The following is a 23,844-nucleotide window of genomic DNA, read 5'->3' as shown; positions in this document are numbered from 1 at the left end:
ACTAGAGAAAGGGGGTTTGTGCTGGGGTGACCATGGGGCTCCAGTGCTCCCAGCAGCAGCTTTCTGAGTGGTTTGGGGTTCACAGAGCAAGGAAAACAGAGATTTTTCCCTCCATAAGGAGCACTCAGTGCCATTTCCTGCCATACAGGAGCCCTTCAGCCCTTCCAAGCTCTTTGCTGTCAGTACTGAAAAGGAGAGGTGAATTTAAATGTGTAACATCTCCAAACCATGGCCCAGTAACCTTCAAGTGTCCCTTAAAAAGACAAAATTATTAATTAATTAGGGCAAAAGCACCTAAAAATACACTTTCACTGAAAACTGGGATGTGTTCTGGGTGACCTGAGCAGGGGCTCTGCAAGGTTCCTTTTTCTGGTGTCCCTCTGGAGCCTGGGCAGGGGCTGCGGACACGCAATGCTGCGGGAGAAGGGGGAATGGGAGAGATTTCCTTGGATCACTCCAGGATGCAGCTGAGTGTCCCACTGAACCCATTTCTGGGACAGAGGAGAGAAGCTAGGCAGAGGTTTCCTGAGCCAGCCAGGAATGGAGGAGCAGGCTCTTCCCCAGGAGTATGGACAGGAAGGTGTGAAGGGAGCTGGGAGAATCCCCTGATGAGGTAAGAGCACAAAGGCCTCACAGGAAGAGGAATCAAAAAGGGCTTTCCAGCACCTGTTTCCTCTCCCACTTCTCCCAAGATCCTGCCAAGAGCAGGAGCACTGCAGGGCTGGGTTTCATTCTCTGTGTTTCTTTTCATCCTCAGGCCTCCAGAGCTCCCAGATCCCAACAAAAGCACGGCAGGGATTCCCCCGCCCCGTGTGGAAAGGGAGCAATTAAAAACTTCCAGCTGGGGAGGAGGGGCACCCTGGCACTCCCACTGCAACTGCTCTCACAAAAATCACCCCCTGGGCACAGCCAGGCTGCTGCCAAGGAAAAGGGGGGCACAGGATCCCTGCTCCAAGGCACAACTCCCTAAATCCAGCTCTGGCTCAGAGCTGCCCTCACACAGCACCCCAGAGCTCTGGGAATCTGAGCCAGAACAAAGCCTCCACCAGACACTTGGAATTCAGCCTTGGAATTCCCAGGAAAGGCACCAGACACTGCCATTGAACCCCAGGATTCCCACTGGCTAAGAAAATCCCAGGATGGCTTGGGTCAAAGGGACCTTCAAACTCACCCAGTGCCAGCCCTGCCATGGGCAGAGCCACCCAGGCTGCTCACAGGGCCCTGCAGAGGCTCAGGATGCTGAGAGGGAGCAGCACAGCATCACTCCCATCAGCAATTAAAGCTGTGGCTAATTGCTCAGGCACAACCACCACCCTTGCAGGTAAATACTGAGTTACAGATCTGCAGCAGTGCCACTGTCCCTCGCATCTGCTTGATATGCAATCCCAATTTCTCATCCCTGCTTTCCCAGGAACAGCAGTCATTCAGCCAGGGAAGCACCTGAGGAGTACTGAGGTATGAATCACCTATGGGAAGGGAGTGGGATTAGTTCTTCCTGCAGTTCCATCACAGATGTTGGCTTTTCTTCCCCCAGAGTGAATTCCCAGCTCCCTCCAAGCTCCCTGCCAGGCTCTCCCGATGGCCCTGCCTGGCACCAGCAGCAGCCAAGCTCCAGGCAGGCATTCCCAAAGGGAATGCAGACATGATCAGAGCTGACAGAGGTCTTGCTCTACACCCAGAGTTCAGTGTTTTGTCGCCTAAAGCAGCCCAGAGGAGGCAGCAAGAATGGAACATTTTCATTAGGATAACATTAGGAGATTCAGCAATTAGAGCAAAGGAGCAGAGTGAAAGAAAAAATCCCAAAGGAAAGAAAAAGAAGGCAAATGAACACTCTCCACCTGTGTACCCTGAACTGCCAGCCCAGCTCCTTGGAGGCAAGGGGTGTCTGAATTCCATTTCTCACACACTGATGGAGTCCCCACCTGGATCCCAGGGCCTGACCCTGCACTGAGGCATCTGGAATTCCCAAATTCAGCCTTCCCTGCAGCCCGCTGGTACACATTCCTGGAAATTCCTCAATGTTAACTGACACCAGCACTGCTCTTTGGTTCAACTTCAGCCACACCCAGGGCAAACTTCCCCATTTGGCAGTTTTATCCTTCATTTTAGGCTCCTAAAGATGCCAGGAGGTGCCCAAGACACAGAAGTATTTTAGTGTCCACAAATACCATGGCTGTGTTCCCATCTCTCAGCTCCTTCCCTGACCGTGTGCAAGGCTTTCCCTTGGAACTGGAGTTGTCCTACATAATATAAATTATTATTTATAATAAAATATCTTCTTAACCCGTGATGAGGAGAGCCCTCCTGAGTTGCCCCTTCTTTGGGGAGCCCAAGGGAGCTGCTGGAGGCAGGGAATGGCATTTCCAGGGAGAGGGAAGGGAGCAATGGCAGTGGCAGCAGTACCTCTCACTTCTATGGTGGCGTTGGCGACAGGAGAGCCGGAGAACACGAACACACACAGGTACTCCCCTGACTCCTCTGCTCGGGCCTTCAGGATCCTGCAGGGGAGAACAGAGTGCTCACTCACCTCAACCTTCAATCATTCCACCACCAGTGCTGGGACAGGAGGGATTATAAAGGGAAGTAGTTGGATCTCGAAATTCTGGAGCTTTCTGGATGCTGAAAGCACCCAGCTCTGAGCTCCAAGCACTAAAAACATCTCACAGCAAAACAAAGTGACTGAAAAAACAAGAACCTGCAAGTCCAAGGCAAATCAACAGAATACAAAAGATGAAATAATATAAAATAGAAATAGATGGTGGAAGTAAATACCCTCTGTTAACCACAGCTGTGCTGCTGTTGCTTGCCTGGGTTCTCACTGGGAAAACTTTCAAACAGGGAAAACAAAAGGAAAAACTTGGACAAACCTTTCTCAGAATCCAACCCAACTTCCCTAATGCTGTGGATGAGAGAGGCTGCTTTGCAGAGGCCAGGAAAACTGGGGACATTCCCTAATCCTGGGTCAGTGGATTAGGTGGAAAAAGGCCATCCTAGAGGCAGCAAATAGCTAGGACCAAGCTGCCAGCAGGGTTAAAACATCCCTGAAGTGCTCCTCGGCTTGGCTGAACACCCAGCTGCAGGCTGGATTTGCTGTCCATGCTGGCAGCAAGGGAAAAATGGATGGGAAGGAAAACCAGTGCAAAGCAATCCCCCAGGGAACAGAGTCTGAGGGCAGCCCTGAGGGAGCTCCACATGATCCCAGCAAGTCCAGCCAAGGTTTGGGCTCATCCCACAGCAGTGCTGGGACAGAACCCCAACACCACCTCAGGGAACACCACCCTGCCCTGCCCACGCCAGCCCATCTCCCATTCCAGCTGGGATCTGGGGCTCAGGAAGGATGTGCAGCAACTGATCCATCCTCAAGGACAGATGGGCAGGATAAAAACCTCCTGTTCTGAGGAAAAGAAAACCAAGGTGAACCCTGGAGAAGAAGTGGATGAGTTCAGCCTGCAAGATCCCAATTTAGGCATTCCAGCCCCAGATCCCAACACCCCACAGCACCAGCAGGTTTGCCCTCCTCCCCTAGCAGCCAGGCTCGTTCCCAGGGCACTCACTTGTACTCGGTGGTGTTGGAGGTTTTCCTGGTGCCCGGGATCTCCTCGCCATTCTTCACCCAGTAGCTGGCAGCCAGGGGGCTGGGGCTGGTGGTCAGGTTGCACTGCAGTGTGACGGCCACGCCGGCCACGTGCAGCACCACGTCCTCACTGGCGTTGATGCGCGGCTCTGCAACACAGGGAGCCCCTGATGGCACCCATCCCCGGGGACAGAGGTGCCAGCTACTCTAATGGCACAGGGAGCAGGGCGGGGAGGGCACTACACGGGGGATGGCACTGCACTACGGTGGGACAAAGCCACGAGCAAACGGCTCAGCGCTACTGGAGGCAACGGCTCGGGGATCAGCGCTCCTGCATGGAAAAGAGAATGGGGGAAGTGGTTATTTCAGTGCTCCCAGCAACTCTTGGCACGCTTTGTGCTTCCCACACCACGGGCAAACACGAGTCCTGGGCTGGACACGAGACCTCCGCTCCTCCTCCTGAAGCTTCTTGCTGGCTGCCGCTTGATTCTTCTCCTTGAGGTTTCAAACAAACCCATGTTTTACAGAAACAGCCCTCACATTCAGGCCTCTCCAGAATATTCCTGGATGTCCCCCTGCGAAAGGCTGGCGTGTCCCACCCGAGGGATTCCGAATGGCACAACTTCCCCGGTGTCGGGAACTGGGGAACACGTAAGGCACGAGGCTGGGGGAGAACAGCTGAGAGCAGCACTTCAAACTTGACAATCAAATGGAAGAATGCACAGCAGGCTAAAACTGGAGCTGGAGCTGGTTTGTTTCTAAAGGAACCCTGAGCATAAACATTTACAAAGAACAAAAAAGGCCTCGGTGCATGAACAGAGCCCAGGAGCTCTGCACTTCACAGCCTTACCCAGTAACACCAAATCCACACTTTTTAGGGCAAAGCCTTTCAGAAGTGCTAAAATGAATCTGAGGGCACCGTCCTGGTGGTTGAGAACCACACTGGCTGCAGCTCCTGCAGGTGGCTGCTGCTCTCCAGCGAGCACAGCTGGGCAATTCCAGCACAGGCAGAGAAGCATTCCAATCCTGGATAGCCTTTTTTAAAATTCCTCCTTTCCCCAGCTCTTTGAATCATTCTTTAACTGCTGCGACACTGCAGGTGCTGTTGGTATTATCACATTTTTAACTCTGTTTCTGCCTCATTTCTCCCACACTGAGGGTTTTATCCTTTCAAGGATTGTTTGGGCTTAAAATTGTTGTGTTATGCCCATATCATGCATCATTCCATGTGCTTTTCCATCCCCAAGGAGCTCATCTGCATTCCCACAAAAGCAGAGCTCTGGGAGTATTTTCAGCAGTGTGTCTGAAATAGTAACTCAGTGGCTGACCTGCAACCTTTTCCGTTTTAGTTTAGGAAAACGAAAAGCAGCTGCAGTCTCATTTTCAGCTTTACCTGCATTTAGGTTACTTTGACTTAGCTCTTAAAAAAGCAAATTGATTGATCAACCTCCTGATTTAATTCCAACTGGAATACTGGGACAGCAGCAGCCAGAGCACGGTGCTCACCTAAAAAGTCACTTATTACACATCCCAAAGTGCCCCTTTTATGTAAGCTCAGCTTTTACAGTTAAAACCCAAGCAAACCAACTAAAAAAAAAACAACCAGTAAGTGAAACTCTGGTTCCAAATCAGGAATGAGGTGGAAGGCAGATGGTGGCTCCTGGGTGCCAGATTTTCAACAAGCAAGCTGATCTCTGCAAAGGCTCTTGGAGACTTTGGTGTGATGTGGGTGTCAAAGCAGGGCAGCAGCAAAATGGTCACCACCATTAACTGCAAATTCCAAGCCAGGATATTCCCCATTTCCCAGCCCAACTGTGCTCAGGCACATCATGACCCAGCTGAGGCCATCTGGGTAGGCTCAGGGAAGAGTCTCCACCTTCCAGGGCCACCTTGGAAACCTTGTTCCCACTTTGGTTCCAGTGGGGTTGGGCAGCAGTGATGTCCTCGGGCTCCATGTCCCCAGCAGGAGCAGCTCAGCTCTCCCAACACGCACAGCACCACGGAGCAAAGGCATGCCAGGGTTTGGTTCCACATCTCCCCGTGACAGCAGAGCCCCAGAGCGGAGTTATCCCGGCACAAGGCACTTGGCAGCAATTCAGGACACAGCTCCCAGGCAGCAGCAGCAGATGCAACACACGGTGTGAACGGGGGAGAGCAGAGGCTGAGCGGCAGTCCTGGAGCAGCTCAGGGCCAAGGGCCAAGAGAGCGAGGGAAAAACCCCTTTCCATATGGACACGTCTTCCCAGCAGCTCATCCCAAAGCCTGGCTCCGCACAGGAAAAGGATTTTGTCCCCAGAGTCCCTGTGGAGCACTGTGGCTGTCCCACAGCAGGGCCGTGCAGGGGCTCTGGCACACAGCACTTCCTGGGAGCCACATTTCCCGGTCTGTCTCGGGCACAGTTGTTTCCTGGGATGCCAGGCTTGGCTGCTGGAGGTCATGCAAGCATTCCAGTCCTTTGGGAGCTCAAAGGACACGGGAGGGGCCGAGGGTGGGGCTGGAGCAGAGCAGGTCCAGCTCAAGGACCCAGTGCCACTCGGACGTTGTTGGTCACTTCACACCACCGGGGTCACCATCCGTTTTCCCACATGTTCCAGTGCTGTTTCCATTTCCAGAGGGAAGCTCTCTGATCCAGCAGTGCCAACGGCAGCACCAGCCTTTGGGGACAGCTTTGGGCAGGGCTTTTCAAGGTATCCAAATCAATAACTGAGGCATCACATAAATTTGGTATTTTGCACCCGGGGAGCATAAAAGGTTATTTCTGCACAGAGCACACAAGCAAGCCCACACCTTTGCTCTGCTCTTCTGCCAGCTGAGGACACTGAGAATCCCCCCAAACGAGTTCTCCTGGACCTCCACACTACAGATGTCATTCCCTCCACCTGCAACTCAGACACTTCCTCAGGCAAATGCAAGCTACATCTTGACCAAAACTCCCCTCTACCGAATCTGACAATGTGAATTCTCAAAGCTGCCTAAGGTGAAGGCAGGAAAGCCTTGTCACAACAAAGAGGAAAAGCAATTGTGGGCCAGTGTCAGCCTCTGCTCTCAGAGCTTGGCTGCTGCCAGGAGCTGATCCTGGCTGGAGTCACAGAGCTCAAGCTCTGAGTTCAGCCCTGGGGAGGATGCTCCCCCCTCCTTCCTTCCACAGGCTGGATTAGGAAAGGCTGCATCACCTCAGTGCTGCTGCATCAGAGAACTCGGCAGGAACATGCTGCTGGCAAGGGAGGGAAAGAAACACCACGACTTCATGGAAAAATCCACACGAGAGGTCACGTGGAACTGAAAGGGAAGGATTTATCCAGAAGCTGATATGTAACCAAAACCAGGTGAGGCAGCATTCCCAGAAATTCCAAGAGAACGGAAGAAATCAAAATAAAAACGGTTAGAGCTGGGAAGAACAGGGAAATCAAAGAGAAAGGCACTCGTGGAGAAGGCAGGGAGGCTGGGAACTCCCACAAAACGAAAGGGGGAGGGAGCAAACACGAATCCAGCAGCGGGGGCCGGGCTCACGCGGCAGGGCAGCTCTAACACACATCCCGAGGTTTTGCCGAGCGCTGCGGTCCTAGGGAGAACAGACACGGGTGGCACACGGGGGCAGCACTACAGGCGAGGGGCAGCCCGCGGCTCGGGACACAGGACAGGGTGGCACAGGGTGGGCACACAGGGGCAGGGTCACCAGACTGCCTCTAGACACTACAGTGCCACTACTGGGGGCCGGACTCACTCTGCAGGACGCTTATAGTAGCCTGGGCTCGAATCCACGTAATGGAGGGGTTTTGCCTCAAGTCATTCCTCCTGGGATCGTTGCTGGCCCTGCACTCGTAAGTCCCAGAGTCTTCCAAGGTAAGGCGGGTTACTCTCAGCACACTCACCCCATTGGCCCCGTAGGCAGTGTTTATGGTGACACGGCGCTTCCGAGCGCCATCCCACAGCTGTTTGAAAGCCTCAGCTCGGTTCACTTCGGCATACCACCACTGGATCTCCGGAGTGGGGTTCCCAACCACATCACAGTACAGTTCAAAGGCGTCCCCCGTGAGCTTAGTCTCTGACATGGGCGACTTGACAAACCCGGCTGCAGGGAGGGGCGGCAGAAACGCAGTGACAGTGGCAGGAAACACACGGCTCACGCACAGCAAAGCACGGGGCAGAAAACACAGTTAGAGACATGGCAGCATGGGCAGCAACACGGCTGGGGGGACCAGGGCACTTCCAGGGTTCCTGCTGATCCTCTGCTCCCTGGGAATGCACCTGCACCTCCACACCGAGGGATTCCCAGGCTTTATTCAGTCGTGGGAACCTCAGCTGAACCTCAACCCCAACCCGCAGGGTGGGCAAGGGATGGAGGGCAGGGAATTCCCAATGTTCCTGCTGATCCTCTGCTCCCTGGGAATGACCTGCACACCCACACCGAGGGATTTCCAGGCTTTTTTCAGCCATTGGAACCTCAGGATGGGCCAGGGAGGGAGGGCAGTGACACAGCTTGGGCCATCGGCAGTGACACGGCTCAGGGGGACCAGGGCATTCCCAATATTCCTGCTGATCCTCTGCTCCCTGGGAATGCACCTGTACACCCACACCAAGGGATTTCCAGGCCTTTTCCAGCTGTGGGAAGCTCAGGATGGAGCAGGGTAAGGTGTTCCTGGCTAGGTGTCTGCTCTCTGAGGAGGATTCTTCACCTGGCCCATCCACAGAGCCACAAGGGGCAAAGTCCCAAACTTGTGCCAGCTGTCCACTCTGCTCTGACCTCCTCTCCCACCTCCTTAGCAGGGCAGGGAATTCCCCAAGAGACAAGTGACCTCTTTCCCTGGAGTAGCTGTCTCCCCCCAGCTCCAGGAGAAAGGAAATTTCAGAGGAATAAACACACCCAGGCCAAAAGGTTGTTTTGCTGGGAACCATCAAAGGAACCTGAGCAGTTCCCCCACTTCAGAGAGAGCTGCTGGGCTGGTATCTGTGCTCCAGCCAAAATATCCTCGTTATGCCCTAAATCCTGCCTCGGAGCCCTCTGGGAGCACACACACGGAACTGTCCTGCAATCCTATTTCCAGAGACATTTAGGAGAACAGTGCTGCCTCAAAGCCAGCCCCTTCCCCCAGCCCCCCCTGGACCTGCGGGATTAGGGCACAGCTGGCACAGGGATTATGCAGCAAAACCTGGGCTGCTGCTGTGCTCCAGGGGACCTCGGCAGCGTGGGGACACTCGGGGAAAACTGGGATCGCTTCCTCCCTCTCCTCACATTTTCAGGATGACAGACAAGTCCATGGGGTTTGGAAATGGAAAGGTGGGCTCAGAGCCTTGGAAAATCCCTGGTGAACACTCATTAAACAACAGCATTTAATGACCTGACCCTCGTGTGGCCACAGTGAGACACAGAGCTGGACAAGGACACGGGAACTCTGCACTAGGGGTGCATCCTGAAGGGTCACTGGGGCAAGAAAAGGCCCCAGGAGTTCCCAGAAAGTGTCCCTGAAGGTCACTGGGGCAAGAAAAGGGACCCAGAGTCCCCAGAAAGTGTCCCTGAAGGTCACTGGGGCAAGAAAAGGCCCCCAGAGTCCCCAGAAAGTGTCCCTGAAGGTCACTGGGGCAAGACAATGCCCCCAGGGTCCCCAGAAAGTGTCCCTGGCTGGCACAGTGCTGCTGGAAGGGCAGCTGGGTGGAGCTGCAAGAACAGCCACAGGAACGGTAAAGGTGAACAGAATGAACCTGAGATGCTTTGCTTTATGGACTCAGCAGAGCAGGGATTGCCCAGCAGGGGAGGGGCTGCACTGAGAAACAACCGGGAAATCCTACAGGGGACAGGGAAAGGGTGAGCTCCAGCTGCCCTACTGACCCCAGGGACCACGACACACTGACCCAAATGATCAGCATTCCCTGACCCCAATGACCAACTCTCCCTGACCCCAATGACCAACTCTCCCTGACGTTGTGGTGTTGTGTGTGGTTGGTTGGTGGTTTGTGGTGTGGTTGTGGTTTGTGTGTTCCCTGCCCCAATGACCAGCCTCCCTGACCCCAATGACCAGCACTCCTGACTGGCATTCCTGACACCCCAATGACCAGCTCTCCCTGACCCCAATGACCAACACTCCTGACACCCCAATGACCAGCACTCCTGACCCCAATGATCAGCATTCTGACCCCAATGACCAGCACTCCTGACCCCAATGACCAGCACTGACCCCAATGACCAGCACTCCCTGACCCCAATGACCAGCACTGACCCCAATGACCAGCACTCCCTGGCCCCAATACCCAGCAGCAATTCCTGGGTAAAACAGCTCCTTGCCCAGCCTTGCTGGGGGTAATTTTGGGTTTTTGGTGTGTTTCAGACAGACCATGAGCTGAAGCCTGGAAATCCTCTTATTAAAAGGTGTCTCTATAATTGGAATAAAAAAACCTTTTTATAAATAAAAAGGAATAAAAAGCTCTGGGAATCACTAAGCTTTTATTACAACTTCTGCACAAAGCTTAGCAATAACTTAAAAATATGAAACCAGGCAACTGCATCCAAAGGTGATGCTGCCAGATAATAATTAAGAACCTGCAGCTAATTCCACTATGTTTGTGTTTCCAACCAATTCATTTCTTTTTTAGTTTATTGCTGGTTTTCTGCCTGAAGAACAAGTGGGAATGATACGAAATCCCTTCTGAAAGTGGTTTATTTATTCGAGATTTGATCTCATCCACCACGTGTGTGGATGGAGACGAGGAAACATTAATTTCTAAATTAAAAATTCTAAAACCACGGAAATGTTTCGTTCTGCACAAAGAACTCCACTGAAATTCCAGGGGCTCCTCACATTTGCAAACTCTTGTTGAAATTTGAGAAAAGACAGGATTTTGAGAGCTCAAAAATTGCTGTAAAATGTGCCAGCCTAAGAATATACAAAGCAGGATCTAAAAATCACCCCTGCATTGCAGGAACTGTTGTGCTGTTGGTTAAAAATACCCTTTTTCATTTGAATTAAAGCGCAAAAGAATTAAGAGTAAAGGCCCTGGAGGAACAAAGCAGGGAGAATTTTCATGTCTAAGAGTTCAAGTCTGGTGCAAAAAAGAGTTTAAAAAATAAAATTTTGCCTTAAAACCCAAGCTGAGGGAAGGAGATGCTAAGCCAGGCTCAAAGACAGCGAAAACCAGGTTGAACATAAACACACACAATGGACAAATTGGGTCCCAAAAGAGGAAGAAAAGCTATTTCCAAGGAAGTTTCCAACCCCAAGGAATACAACTGTGACCAAGGAATCCCCAAAAAGCAGAATGCTCCCATCCCACCCTGAGGCTGCTGCTCGAGGTGAATCCCCCTTAAATCAACACAGAAAACACAGCTCAGGGCTCAGCTGAGAGTTTACACAGCTCAAGTGCAAAAATAAACCCGATTTTCAGGCTGGAGCCACAAGAAATAAAGTGTAACTGCTGTGGGACTGAATGATTTCAAATTTGGCTGTATTTACATGAAAACCCTCATGGAAAACTTCTCAGCATTTGGATTTCACTGCTCTCAGGCCTTTAGGAAAATCCTGGAGGTTTTTTTTTCCCTAAATTATACAGCCAGATTTTTTTTTTTATTCTTCAACTAAATAAATAAAAATGCAGGCTGAAAAGGTAAGGACCACCAAGAGCCACTTGGCTTCGCCTGGCTGATTTCCACTTCATTCCATGGCAATTTTTATAATTCCATGGGAATATCCCAGCAAAGGCCAGGCAGGAGCTGGGGCTGTGTTAATCAGCTGCTCTGGCTAATTAACACCTCTTCCTTGTCCCCTGCAAGGCGTTGATTAAGCAACAGAAGTTTTGAAGGTGGGAAAGTCTCCCTGTCACTTTGTCAAAGATCGCATTTTTACTCCATTAAGGGTGGGAAAAAAGCAGGTTTTTTTCCCCTAATCGATGTTTTGTTCCTTTCCAGTACTCACATTCACAGAAAATCTTGGAAAAGAGTTAAATACACAAAAAATGCCAGCAGCACTGAGCTGGAAGAGGGTGAGCCCCTCAATTCCAAGGAGGCACCAGAGCATCCTGCCTGTTCCCAGCCATTTTCCACACGGCTGATGCTTTCCCATTCCTTCATCCCCAGGGAGCACAGAATCAGAAAATCGGCATTAATTCCATTTATTTTTTTCCAGCTCTGGAGCAGCTTTAAGGCAGGCCTGAGGTGCCCAGGTGAGGCCAGGAGTGGAGCAATCCCTGGATTTAATTCCTGCCGTCTCATCCTGCAGCTTCCCGGAGCTGGGAGAGAGGAGAGGCAAACACTACCCTGAGCATCATCTAAAATGCATGAGCTGCTGCCGGGCTGAGGAGCATTCCACAGGCACGGAAACCTGAGGATTGCTCCCGGATCAAACGTTCCCTGCATTCAGCTCGGCGGCAACCATTTCTCTGCGGCATTTATAGACAATTCGTGGCTCTGCTGAAGGGAAAACTCGGAGCATCCTAAGGGAATGGTTTGGGTGAGGCCATCCTGGGATCGGCTCCTGCTTATGATCAGGGAATTCGGGCTGGGAAGGATTCCTGGAAATCCTGGGAAGGATTCCTGGAGCTCCTCTGGCCCAAAAAACCCATCAGATTAGGGTGAGACTCTCCCTATCCAAGTTTCCTTGGAATAAAAACAGGGATGCACCACTCCACACTTCTGAAAGCCGACTGTTGTTTTACAGACACTTTATGATGCACAAACTCCTCTCAGCAGCCGTAATTCCCTGAGGAAACACATCCAAGCACAGCCACGTTTTCCCCAGCTCCAGGGAATTGCTTTCCCCACAAATCCATCCCTGTCTGGCTCAGAACACACAATTCCAGGGGCTGTGGGCAGGGGTTACAATCCTGAGAATGGATTTAAGGCTGGAATATCCCACAGGGGAACAACAGTCAGAATAAGAATTTATAACCTGTGCATCCAGACTGGCTGCAGTCACCTTCTGAAGTGCAGGAATTGCCTGGATTTTCCCTCAAAAACTCCTTTGGATGGAGTTTCAGCTCCGATTTGCAGCTCCTTCCTCACCCAGGCCTGGTGTTTGGAGCCCATCTGCTCCCTTCAGACCTCGAAGCATGAACTAGAACATTCCAGGGCTCTGTGCCTTGGCAGTTTGAAGGGATAAAGTTTGTGGAAGTGGTTCTGTCTGCCTGGGACAACCTGGATGCAGCATCATCTGCAAACTTGGCATGGAAGAATTCAGCTCTGCAGGAAGCACGGAAACTCTATTTCCTTCAAACACTTGGATCAGCCCTCTGGAATAAACAATGGATGGATAAAGGTGGTACAGAGCCAGCTCTGACCAACCTGAAGCCCTGCCTGGGAACTCAGGTCAAGTTCAGTGCTTTAAAAAGCACTTTTTCCCCGTATTTCAATCAAAGTAGGAAAGAATACCAGTGCAGAAGTGCTGTGGCACTTCCCAAGCACAGTTCCATGTACTGGGTGCCATTTCCATCCTGTGCCATAAAACAGCCAGGTCTGGGCAACTTCCCGAGGCAATTCCACAGATTACATAACCCAAATGAAACCGACAGGGATGGCAAAGCATTCCAGGGAAATGCCAGCTCATGGAATTACACTCCCTGTAATCCCATGGAAAATGCAGCTTTGGCACGTCCCACAGAGCCTGTGGATTTCCTCCCACAGGGAGTTTGTTCCGAGGATTAAACCCACCTCATCCTCGGCACAGGCAGGAATTGTTCTCCTGCTCTTCCCATTCACGCTGCTCCCTGGCACATCTCAGGGACACAAAGGCTTACAGCCACCGGTGCTGGCAGGGGAAAATCCACCCAGCCAGCAGTTGTTGCTTTAATCCCCTTTTTTTCTCAGGGAAAACAGGAATATTAGTGTTGCGGCTAAGGAATAGACAAGAATCCCTCCAAAGCAGAAAGAGCCAGGAGCAGAAAGCCAAAAAAAAAAAAAAAAAAAAAAAAAAAAAATAAATGTTAACAACTATTTTTTCCCTGGAAAGAAAATCAGAATTACTGCACACAGCAATTTCTATTTGTTTGCTGTCCCCATGTCACAGCAACTGAAGATCTCAACATTTTTGAAGACCATTAAATTTCTGCCTTAGAGACACTGAAAACACCTAAAATGCTGGTAATAAAAACCATCCTGTGTCAGATTAGTTATTCAAAATCCTCAGCCTAGTTCTCTAACGGCCCAGTGTGAGGGTTTTAAATAACTCGAGGTTTTCAGCGCTCCTCGTTCTCCTCTGACCTTTCCTGATCCAACGAATGAGTGTTTGACAGGAGGCTGATTCCATTTCTCGGCAGCAGAGCAGCTCCTCAATGGCAGAGCTGGTTTTTCCCTCCCTTTTGTTCATCCTGCAGGAGGCAGGAGCTGCTCCATCTCCGGCTGAGGCAGGGAAAGGACATTTCCACCCGGCGACCTTTCAAAAGAAATGCCCTTTGCTCAATTGTTGGCTTATGTAACAGAGGCTGAGGAGAAGCCGTTCAGCCACAAAAATAATTCCTCTGTGTGCACAAGGAATGGCAGCAGCAGGGGGGATAATGCACTGCAAACATTTCTGAGCCTAAATCAGAGTTTGAACTGCCTGAGGTGCGAAATGCTGGCCCTGCTGCAGGACAGGGGGCTAACTTTCATTATTCCAAGTTTAGGAATGCAAGATGCTTTTCTTATTCCAGGTTTGATAATTCAAGATGCTTTCATTATCCCAAGTTTAGGCTCTCCATGGCTGGAGAGAATTCCTGCCTGCTCAGTGCTGCATCCAGAGGGACAAAGCTCTGTCACCTCAGTGCATCCAGGCAGCAGGAGAATGACAGAATTCCAGTTACACGGAAAAATCAGGAAGCAAATGGATTAAGAAGCAGCAGAGATGCCTCAGTTTGTGGAGCAGATTTGCCCTGCTTTGCTCATCGAGCTCCTTGCTCCAATCTGCATTTTTAGCAGCACTTTTCCCCCAGCAGTTTGGCTTCCCCCATTTCTCCCGAATCCCTGTTTGCCCTGTGCAGTATTCCCGGAGCTGGGATGCAGGAGCAGAGCCCAGGGTTTGATCTCGGTGGCCTACTGACACCGCTGGGATTACAGGGCCCAAAATAACCCGGGCAGCAGCAAACACCCCATTTCTGAGCTGAAATTCAACTGCAGCCCCGGGCAGGATTAGTGCATCCTAATCCCCGGGCAGGAATCACCTCCCTGCAGCCACAGCGCTCACATCTCCCCGTTCTGCACCCACCTCTCGCCATATCCATGTGCTGAAGGGCAAAAAACCACCCCCAACAGGCCGGTTTGGGGTTATTTTGGAGCCTGGGGCTTTGGAGCTGAGGGGGAGCCCTGCAGCTTTAGCCAGAGCAGCTCCCGGTGCTTCCCCAGCAAAAGCAAAATCCAATTAAAGGCCAAGCAGATTTGCACTCCTCGAGCAGGCAGCAGGAAAGGCAGCTGAAATAAAGCACTGAGAGAAGCCTTCCTCTGCTGAATTGAAATTTTAAAGAAATGAGTATCACCAGCATGGCACCCACAGCGATTGTGCTGAATTACACTGTAGGGGTTTTATGGTGAGGAACAGAAATGGTGAGCCGAACAAAATCTGAGCTAATCCCTTACCTCGAGCAAAAAGGTTCTGGTTTATATTCAGTTCAAAACCTGGTCCTTCACGAGATGACAGCACCAAGGAGCCCCTCGTGCTCTCCAACAAGGGGCCACATCCCATCGTGCAGCGATTTTACAGCAGCTTTAAATTTTATTTATTTTTTTTTAATACCTTACTAGAGCCCAGCAAAAGCACTGGGAGAATTTACCCCACAGATAAATGTATCCAACTTGAACAGTGGAGATCACAGCAAAAACAGGGCAAATGTGTAGGAATTTTCTCCCAGCCCTTGGAAATTTGCTGCTGAGGCTTTTCCTGAACCAAAGGTGGTTTTCCCATTGCCATCTGAGGGCAAATTCACTTTTTTTCAAGGGAAAATCTTTATTTAGCAGCTCTCCATCTCTGAGAGGCAACAGCTCCGCTTCACTTTGCAAAAGGAGGACGATGGGGTGACATTTGGAAAATCCTTTGGGATTTATAAATCCATTTTGTCAGGCTGAGGCCCCTGTCAGTAGGAGGAGAGCACCAAGCCAGTGCCCACCCTGGGCAGCCCCTCCTGTCGGTTTGGCTCCATTCTCCCAAAAATTCCCTTCCTGGAAACCAAAACCCACTTCTTTTTTTAACCTTTTTTTCCCCCTTCCTCCATATGGCTCAAGATTGGGGTCACCCAATCGCTGCTAAAAATAGGAGCTCTGGGAGCCTGAGCCCCCAAAGATGCAGCTCTAAACCATCCTTCACCCTCAAGTGAGAACAGAAGTTGCTGCTGAACGCTTCAGAACCTGCAGCTAAGTGTTGAAAACCCTGTCAGTTCAAAATGCAACAAATTGAGACCGAAAGGAAACCAGCAATGCAATCTCTAAGCCTTCTGTAGGGTTCTGCACCCTCAAAACTGGGGAGAAATGGGAATTGTCTTGGCTCTGGTTTGTTCCCAGAAGCAATGAGAGAAAGTTACAGTGGGGGAAAAAAAATCTAATCACAAATATCCTATTAAAAGAAATTAAAATATGAAATTACCCTCATGTCTGAGCTTACAGGGAGGTGCTCAAGCATCAGAATTATTTATCTTCGCATGAAGAATTGGCATAAATAGGATCAAATTGAAGTATTTCCAGAAATACAAAGGTCAGAGGTGCTGCTGGAAGGGGGAATCCAGAGCTGACCATGATTTTCACCATTACAGGGTGGGTGCCACATAAAATAACTGGCTGGGTAAATTTCTAGGCCACAGGGACCAAATATCCCATTTCTTACAGCAAAGTGAAGCACAAAGAGCAGCATCCTCAGTGGATTTTTCTTATTTTTTTGCTCCCCAGCAAGAAAATTCACTAGAGCAGATGCAAGGGAATCCAGAGCTTCAGTCCAAACTGCACATCTTCAGCTACAAACCACACAAACATTTCCCACTCTGCTAAATCCAGCAGGCTGGCTTTATATAGATTTATATTTATATCTATTTATTTTCTGCATGCTGTTTATTCCTGGCTTGCCTGGATGCTCCAAGGGTGGCGCCTGGGAGAGCTGGGAATGTTCACCTGCAGAAGAGAAGCTCCAGAGAGACTTCAGAGCTCCTGCCAGGGGCTAAAGGAGAGCTGGAGAGGGACTGGGGACAAGGGATGGAGGGACAGGACACAGGGAATGGCTATGAAGTGAAAGAGGACAGGTTTAGGTTAAATATTAGGAAGGAATTCCTGGATCCCTGAGGTGTGCAAGGCCAGGCTTGGAGCAGCCTGGGACAGGGGGAGGTGTCCCTGCCAGGGATGAGTTTTTAGGCCACTCCCATCCCAAACCTTTCCATGATGCCATGAAAATGTGAGTCAGCTGCTTGCAACCACTGCATTCCCTGGGAAAGGCTGCTTTAGGTGAACCACCTGTACATTGAGGCTGGAACACCTCAGTCAGGAAGGATCCACCACAGGAGAATAAACAGCATTTGCTGCTGCTGCTTGAAGCTGCAGAGAAAACCAGACCAAAACCAAGCTGCAAAACTGCATTTTAGGGATTTTCCAACCCTCTATGGAGACAGGAGCTTCCTAACATTCCACCACAGGCATGGATTTCAGCAGGCTAACAGACAGAGCAGCTGAACTCTGCTTCAGAGCTGCTCTCAAACCACTCCAGCATGATTTAATCCATCCCCAGCACTCTGACATGACAGGAATTAAAACACTTCCCCCCCTCGCAGCCTGAACCCGAGGCAGGCTCTGCTCAACCACCACAAAGCTTTTCCACCAAACCCTGGGAAGGAAAAAAAAAAAAAAAAAAGAACCCCCGGAGTGCTGAGCCAAGCTGGTGCTGGCTCAGGTTTAAAAATGCTCGGAGCATCTGTTTTTGCAAACTCCTGCTGTCCGCCCTCACGGAATTATTCCCGGCTGCCTGGCTCTGCCTCGTGGCTGCTGGGAGCTCTCTGCTGCCAAAAGCCCTCCCGAGCTCTTTTCTAGGCACTCCGAGCGATTTGCTCATCGTTTCCAAGGCTCTCTGTCAGTTTTCCCAAGCTCCGGAATTCCAGGCGTTTGCAGCCACTTTTCCAGCTGAGGTTTTGGGCTGAGTGTGGTTTTTTTTTCTAGCCCGTGATATTTCCCTTCCTCTCGTTTCTCCATGCTGTGACACACCATCACAAAATGCTTTAGTTTAGGGTTCCAAATGAGTGCAGGAGCCCCAAAATCCCTCACAAAATGAGGAGCTACACTTTGGTTCCACCCTGTCACCGATGAGGATTTTAAACCATGGAATGCAAAACTACAGGGATTACAGCAAAGACCACCTTTGGTTTTTTTTTCTCCTTTTTTTGGTTTATTCAAACCAGAACAGGACATTTTGATCTAATTTTCCTCTATAAAAACACCTCACGGTGCAAATCTCTTTAATTTGTCAGTCCCTGTCTTGGGTACTTTGCTCCTGCTCTGGAAAATCTGTCTTTCCCAACATCCCTTCCTTGCTTTTGCTCTGATGTAACAAAGCCACCACAGCTGATGTCACTGTGTCCCTAAGATTCCATTTTAGGTAGCATTTGCCCAGCAGCCCAAATCCTACAGTTTTCCACAGTATTCCTCAAAAAAACCCACCTGGCTTTCAAAAAAAAATTGAATTTTGCTAGGTCTACGGTAGTTATGTTACATTGGAATAAAGACTTTCCAGCTTTGAAATTCTGAAATGATGTTTAGTTTCAGCTCCATCTCCTCCAATACCACAAAAAAAAAAAAAAAAAAAAAAAACCAAGAAGCACCAGACATCAAAAAAAATGTTTAACTTGGAGTGAAAAAAAAATGGAACAGATCAAGTACGATTTTTAGGGCTGTGAAAATAAAGTCACAGATAATTATCATGATTTGAATGGTTGGATATTGGATTTGATGGAGAGCATTGGTAATTCCTAAGTTATGCTTTAACAGCCAATCTCCCTCCTCCAGCTTTACAGAAATCAGGATTCATACTCTGGAAAGAACTGGGGATAAAGAAAGTCACTGTATTAATTCCCAAATACTCCTGATTTGAGGAGTCTGCCTGAGCACACAAAGCCCATCCTCAAACATCCACCAGCCTGTGGAATCCCAGACCAGTCAGCCCCATTCCACCCTCCAGAAAGAAGAATTCTGCTGGGAAAGGGAAACTCTTAAAAATGGAAAGGGCTTGGGGTAAGGAAGATCCAAGCTGTGAGGGCTATGTGAGCTTTGCTGGCCACACCAATGTGACCTTCTGCTCTAAAGTTAATCAAAATCAAACTTTAGAGGAGAATGAACACACTACTCCTGAGTTTAGTGAAGGTTTCAGCACTGCCCTATAGAAAAAAACCCTAAAATAAATTTCATTAACGGAGCGGGTGTTGCACGTGTGTGGAATTTAGTGGCTGCAGTGATGACCAAGGAGATGGAAACAAAACGAAATTAAGTTGCTGATGGGCTAGAGGGTCTCTGAGGCTGATCAAGCCAACTCGGGCTGGGCTAAGAAGATCAAACAGGACTTGGGAGAAGAGCACGAGAGGGGAAGATGCCACTGGAGCAGAACATCCAAGAGCTCCTTGCTTTGGCCAGCAGAGGAAATGCCAACAGCAGCAAAGAGCTGACCAGGGCAGGACCCTGCTGGACAGGGCTCAGCAATGATCTGCTGGAAGAAAATCTGGGATGCAAACGGGAATGCCATCTGCAAAACACTGGGAATGATCCTTCCACTCGGCTGAGCCCAGCTGGAAGCATGGCCAGGTTCACACCTCACACTGTCCAAAACGTGACTGGAGAAACGAGGAAAACAACTTCCCGAGGACCACCGGGACAATTCCCAGCGAAAGGCGACACCCTTCTCCCCTCTGAACTGCGCTGACAGAAATAATAGCGGCTGGGAAGGTTTCGATGGAATTTCAGGAGCTCCTAGATAAGCAGGAAGAGTTGATCTGAGCTGGAATGCCAGCCGTGGGAGCCGGAGCAGCCCGGGCATGAATCACAGGGCTGGCATTGTCCTTCACCAGGCAAGATTTTACAACTGACTCCTCTCGGATTGTGCTTGCAGCAGGAGAAACAGCTCATTGTGAAGGGAGAGCCATTGATGGATTGCACGAGATTTAGTGGGCAGTGCTGGCAGGGCAGTTATCACTCCGATTCCACCCCAATTCCAGCCCCTCCCTGTTCCTCGAGGGAATTCAGGCCATTGTCAGCAGTTGTTGCCTCTTTACCTGTTGGCGGAATTTCCCAGTGTCAACACGTTAGTCATCCCGCCTGGATCGCAGCTTCCAGCGGGAGCTGGAGGAGGAGGAGGAGGGAGAAGAGCACTGGTGGGGAGGAGAAGAGAACTTTGAACGTTCTCCTCGCTGCTCAGCCCACACTCAGGCTCCAAAAATGCTCTGGGAAACCATTCCTCACTTTTATCTGGGGACCATTAAAAGGCACGGCACAGGCGGTGCTGAAATGGATGAGACTCAGCAGCCACAAACAGGGATGAAGGGAAAGTTTGTCATTTGCTCCTTTAAGGAGAAATTAATTTTAAGAATTAAGGATTAATTCGGCTCATTTTCCTGATTTTATGGTCACTTCTCTACTGGTTTCTGCCAACAGAAAATCCACATTCTGGTTTTAGCCAGGTGGTTCTTTCTTCATCCATGCAGAGCATGAACTAATCAAGCACCAGCTGGCTTAATTTGCTTTTATTTCCACTCATGTCCAGCTTCGAGCAACCCAAGCATCCTTAAGTCCTCAGGAATGGTGAAGAACTCTGTGCACTTTAGGGAAGAACTTTCCAACTTGCTCCCAGTCCAACTCACGTGTTGGTTTGCTGGAAAACTACTGCAGATTTCACAGGGGGCAGCGATTTGAGACCACAAAATCATCTTTGAACCCCAACCACTCTACGGTGGAATTATTACCACACTAGAGCCTCTGGTTTTCCAGCCGCTTGTTTAGAAAATAAAGATACTAAAGGTGAAACAGCAAGTGGAAAAGTCATGTTTTCATCACCTCCACGAGGAGTTGCTGTCTGCCTTGAAGCATTGAAGTGATTTCCCAACAGCTACATTTAGAAACTACAAGTTAAACACAGATCCCCTTGACAAACTGACTTTTTCCAGCTGTTCCTCCTCATGTTTCTCCATCTCCCTCCCAATTCCATCTCAACTCTGCTCTGGATACAAGCCATGAGCAGAAACTGATAATTTTCCCAGCAGAATATTCAGGAAAAGTTCAATTCCTGACACATTTTCCTCTGATCTCAAGGTGTTTATGCAAGAGCTTTCAAAATAAGCCACCCAAGCGTCAAAAACCTCCTTCCAGTTTCAGCAAGCTTAAATCCATAGGTGAGCCAGCCTCCAAATATCCTGAATTGCATTAAGCCTGGAAAAAATTACTGGGAATTCAGCAGTGATCTCCCGTCAGAGGTGGGGAAAAAGAGCTGTTTCCCATAAACACTGGGAATTTTCTGCTCCAGGTGACCTCAAGTTCCAGCAGGTCCATTCCTTTATCATCCTGAACTCGGCAGCACCTGGACTATCACCTTTCCTACTCTGATGATTCCACATCAATAAAAGATAACACAATTGCTGCCTGTGCCCTTTGGGATCCTCCCCTGCCCCTTCAAAGCACACACCCGCGGGTGAGAGGTGGTTTTTAAGGGATATCTAAAGGAATAGCCACGATTCAGGAAGTGGCTGGACCTGTTCTCCATGCCAAAGAGGAATTGTTCTTTTTCAGGAAGCTTCCCATGGGCCATTATTTGCTGGGAAAGCCTCAGTTCCTCTGCAGCAGGGCCTACATTCTTTAAATTAAAATTAGGGTACAGGTTGAACTGTCAGAAGGGTCTCAGCCTTTCACTTGGCTTGGGGTGCTCCACTTCTTCCCCAGCAGATTTTCACTCACCTGTGTGAGCTCCCCCAGCATCACAGAAACTCTATCTCCCTCACCACTTCATTAAAAATAAAAATGAACGAACTTTCAGGACACACCAGGGGTCTGCAATCTCCCCTCATGCCCAGACCAGCTTGGGTCAGCTTCATGCCCAGCACGAAAGTCACAATAAAGCCATTTTCCAGCTCTCCTCAAAACTCATTCCAAGGTTGCCCTCCAGCCTTGTGACAGCTGTCAAACGCCAAATGTCAGCGCTGCCCCCAGCCATTTGGGATTGTTATCCCAGCTGCTGGCATTTGACACCTTCCCTGCTCCTCCTGCATGAACAGCACCCGACCCACTTCACTCCACCCCAGCCCAGGGCTGGAACTGCTCTGGGAGCTCAGCAGTGCCATGGCGATGCTCAGGTGCCACAGAACCACACTGAATCCACAACCCCACGGCATCTGGATCCCTAATTCCCACACAGCCCCAGCAGGGCTTTCCCACACTCCACCAAGTGCCTCACTCTGCAGAGAGCCTCCCATTTTCATTCAGTGGGGATGCCAAACTCTCACTGCTGCTCTCACACTGCAAAATCTGCACGTGCTCAGGCAATAATTCTCATCTGGGATCTTTAGGACAGCGTTTCTCCCATCTAGATTTCTCCTAGCATTGCCACACAGACAGAAAGCCCCAGTGCTGGACTGGTGGGAGGTGTCCCTGCCCATGGCAGAGGGTGGAATGGATGAGCTTTAAGATCCCTTCCAACCCAAGCCAGCCTGGGATTCCAGGATTCCCCTAGAGCAAAGAGCCAAGGACCTCATGCTGCAAGGCAAAATTCACCTCACCAGCAGGAAAACCTCTAGGAGTGAGCATTATCTGCAGAGCAGAAAGGATGGACAGAGGAAAAAAGGACAAAATGATGAAAACAGCGTGGAATCGGTGTGTTAACAAGACATCCCTTCCTCCCAATGGATCCAGAGGGCGAATTTCCCCACGGATCCGGAGCAGGGCCTCCTGAAGCCGAGCTGCCTGCCGTTCCCAGCAGCCCCAGCATGATGCTGCACTAGGAGCATCTCCTCTCCGGAGAGCCCCGCTGGGGCAGACAGCCCTGCCCGGCCCGCCGCGATCACACGGCCATCTCCCGGGCGCTGCAGGATCTCCTCGGAGCAGGAGGCTCGGCTGCAAGGAGCAGCTCTTGGCCCCGCTCCGCTCTGCCACTAATTGTCATGCACTTGGCTGCGAGCTCGCCGGGGAGGAGGCTCCGCGCTGGATTTAGCTCACGCTATCCTACAAGAACCGAGAGCGCTCGGGGTGTGGTGGGTTGGTTGTTTCTTCCTTTTTTTTTTTTTTTTTTAATTCCTTCTTTTACGCTCCTATCAGAAGGACCTCTCCAGTTGCTAAGGAACTAGGGGGTTTATTGCATTATAAATGATTTAAGGCGGCCCGGCAGCTGCAGGTTCAGTAGGCGGGAGGAGATGAGGAGATGTTCCATTTTACCGGCGGCACCAGGCGCCTCAGGAGGAGCCGGGGGGGAAGGGGGGGCTAGACTGTTCCCCCCGTTTCTCCTCCTTCCCCCGTTCCCCAGAGGGCCCCAAATCAGCAGGGATTCCCCCCAAAGGCAGGGTCGCCCCCCACCCGCGGGGCTGCCCACAGCGCACCCGCCGCCATAGCAACGCGCCCCCTCCCGCTCCCCCCGCCGCCTCCCTCCCTCCCTCCTTCCCTCACCGTTCTGCGCCGCGGCGGGTCCCGGCAGCAGCGCGGCCGTCACCAGCAGTAGCGAGAAGGCGGCGGGGAGCGGCCCGGAGCGCGGCATCCTCCCGAGGCAGGGGCAGGAGGAGGAGGAAGAGGAGGAGGAGGAAGGTGAGGAGGGTGAGGCGGCGGCGGGAGCGGCGGCGGCTCCGTCCGTCCTTCTCCGCCGACCTCCTACCGCAGCGCAGCGCCCGCTCTCGCGAGAGCTGCCGGGGGCGGGGGGCGACGCTGCCGGGAGGGACGGGAGCGGGGGGGCGGTGTCAGCGCTCGCCTCGCCCGCCCCGCGCCGCCATGTTGGCTGCGCTCAGCGTGCTCTCCTCAGCGCCGCTGCGGCTTTCCCTCCTTGCCGAGCTCCCCAGCTCGCGGCGGGACAGGGACGCGCAGACGGCGGGGAGCTGTCCTCTGCGCTTTCTGCCGTGCCCTCGGGGGCGCCATGGCGGAGTCCGCCTGAGGCAGCCTCCCCTGAGGGCCCCGATGGAACTGAGGAACCGTCCTCCCACGGGCGCCATGGCGGAGCTGGCCTGAGGGATCGGGACCCTGAGGGAGCTCGCGTGAGGGAACCGTCTCAGGCGCTGAGGGCACGATGGTGGATCCCACCCCGGGCAGCTTCCCGTTGAGGGCTGATGGTGGAGCCCCTACTCGGGGATCCATCCCCTCAGGGACACCATGCAGAGCCTGCCTGAGGGAGCAGTTCTTT

The 23,844-nt window shown here is 51.2% G+C and overlaps 1 protein-coding gene across 1 annotated transcript in view; it reads right to left on the bottom strand.

Annotated features, from left to right (window-relative positions):
- Positions 1 to 23,355, bottom strand: part of NPTN (neuroplastin) — a 36,664-nt gene extending 13,309 nt beyond the window's left edge. Inside the window, exons 1-3 of the mRNA XM_085071058.1 lie at positions 23,124 to 23,355; positions 3,555 to 3,723; positions 2,404 to 2,498 (exon numbers count right to left, since the gene is read on the bottom strand). Coding sequence (XP_084927184.1) covers positions 2,404 to 2,498; positions 3,555 to 3,723; positions 23,124 to 23,211 — 352 coding nt within the window. The 5' untranslated portion in view covers positions 23,212 to 23,355. The remainder of the gene's footprint in view (positions 1 to 2,403; positions 2,499 to 3,554; positions 3,724 to 23,123) is intronic.
- Positions 23,356 to 23,844: the final 489 nt, after the last annotated feature.

This window comes from Lichenostomus cassidix, chromosome 10 (assembly GCF_008360975.1).
Source record: "Lichenostomus cassidix isolate B80296 chromosome 10, HeHo_3.0, whole genome shotgun sequence".
In the NCBI taxonomy this organism is placed as follows: domain Eukaryota; kingdom Metazoa; phylum Chordata; class Aves; order Passeriformes; family Meliphagidae; genus Lichenostomus; species Lichenostomus cassidix.
This window is presented reverse-complemented; position numbering and strand designations above follow the sequence as displayed.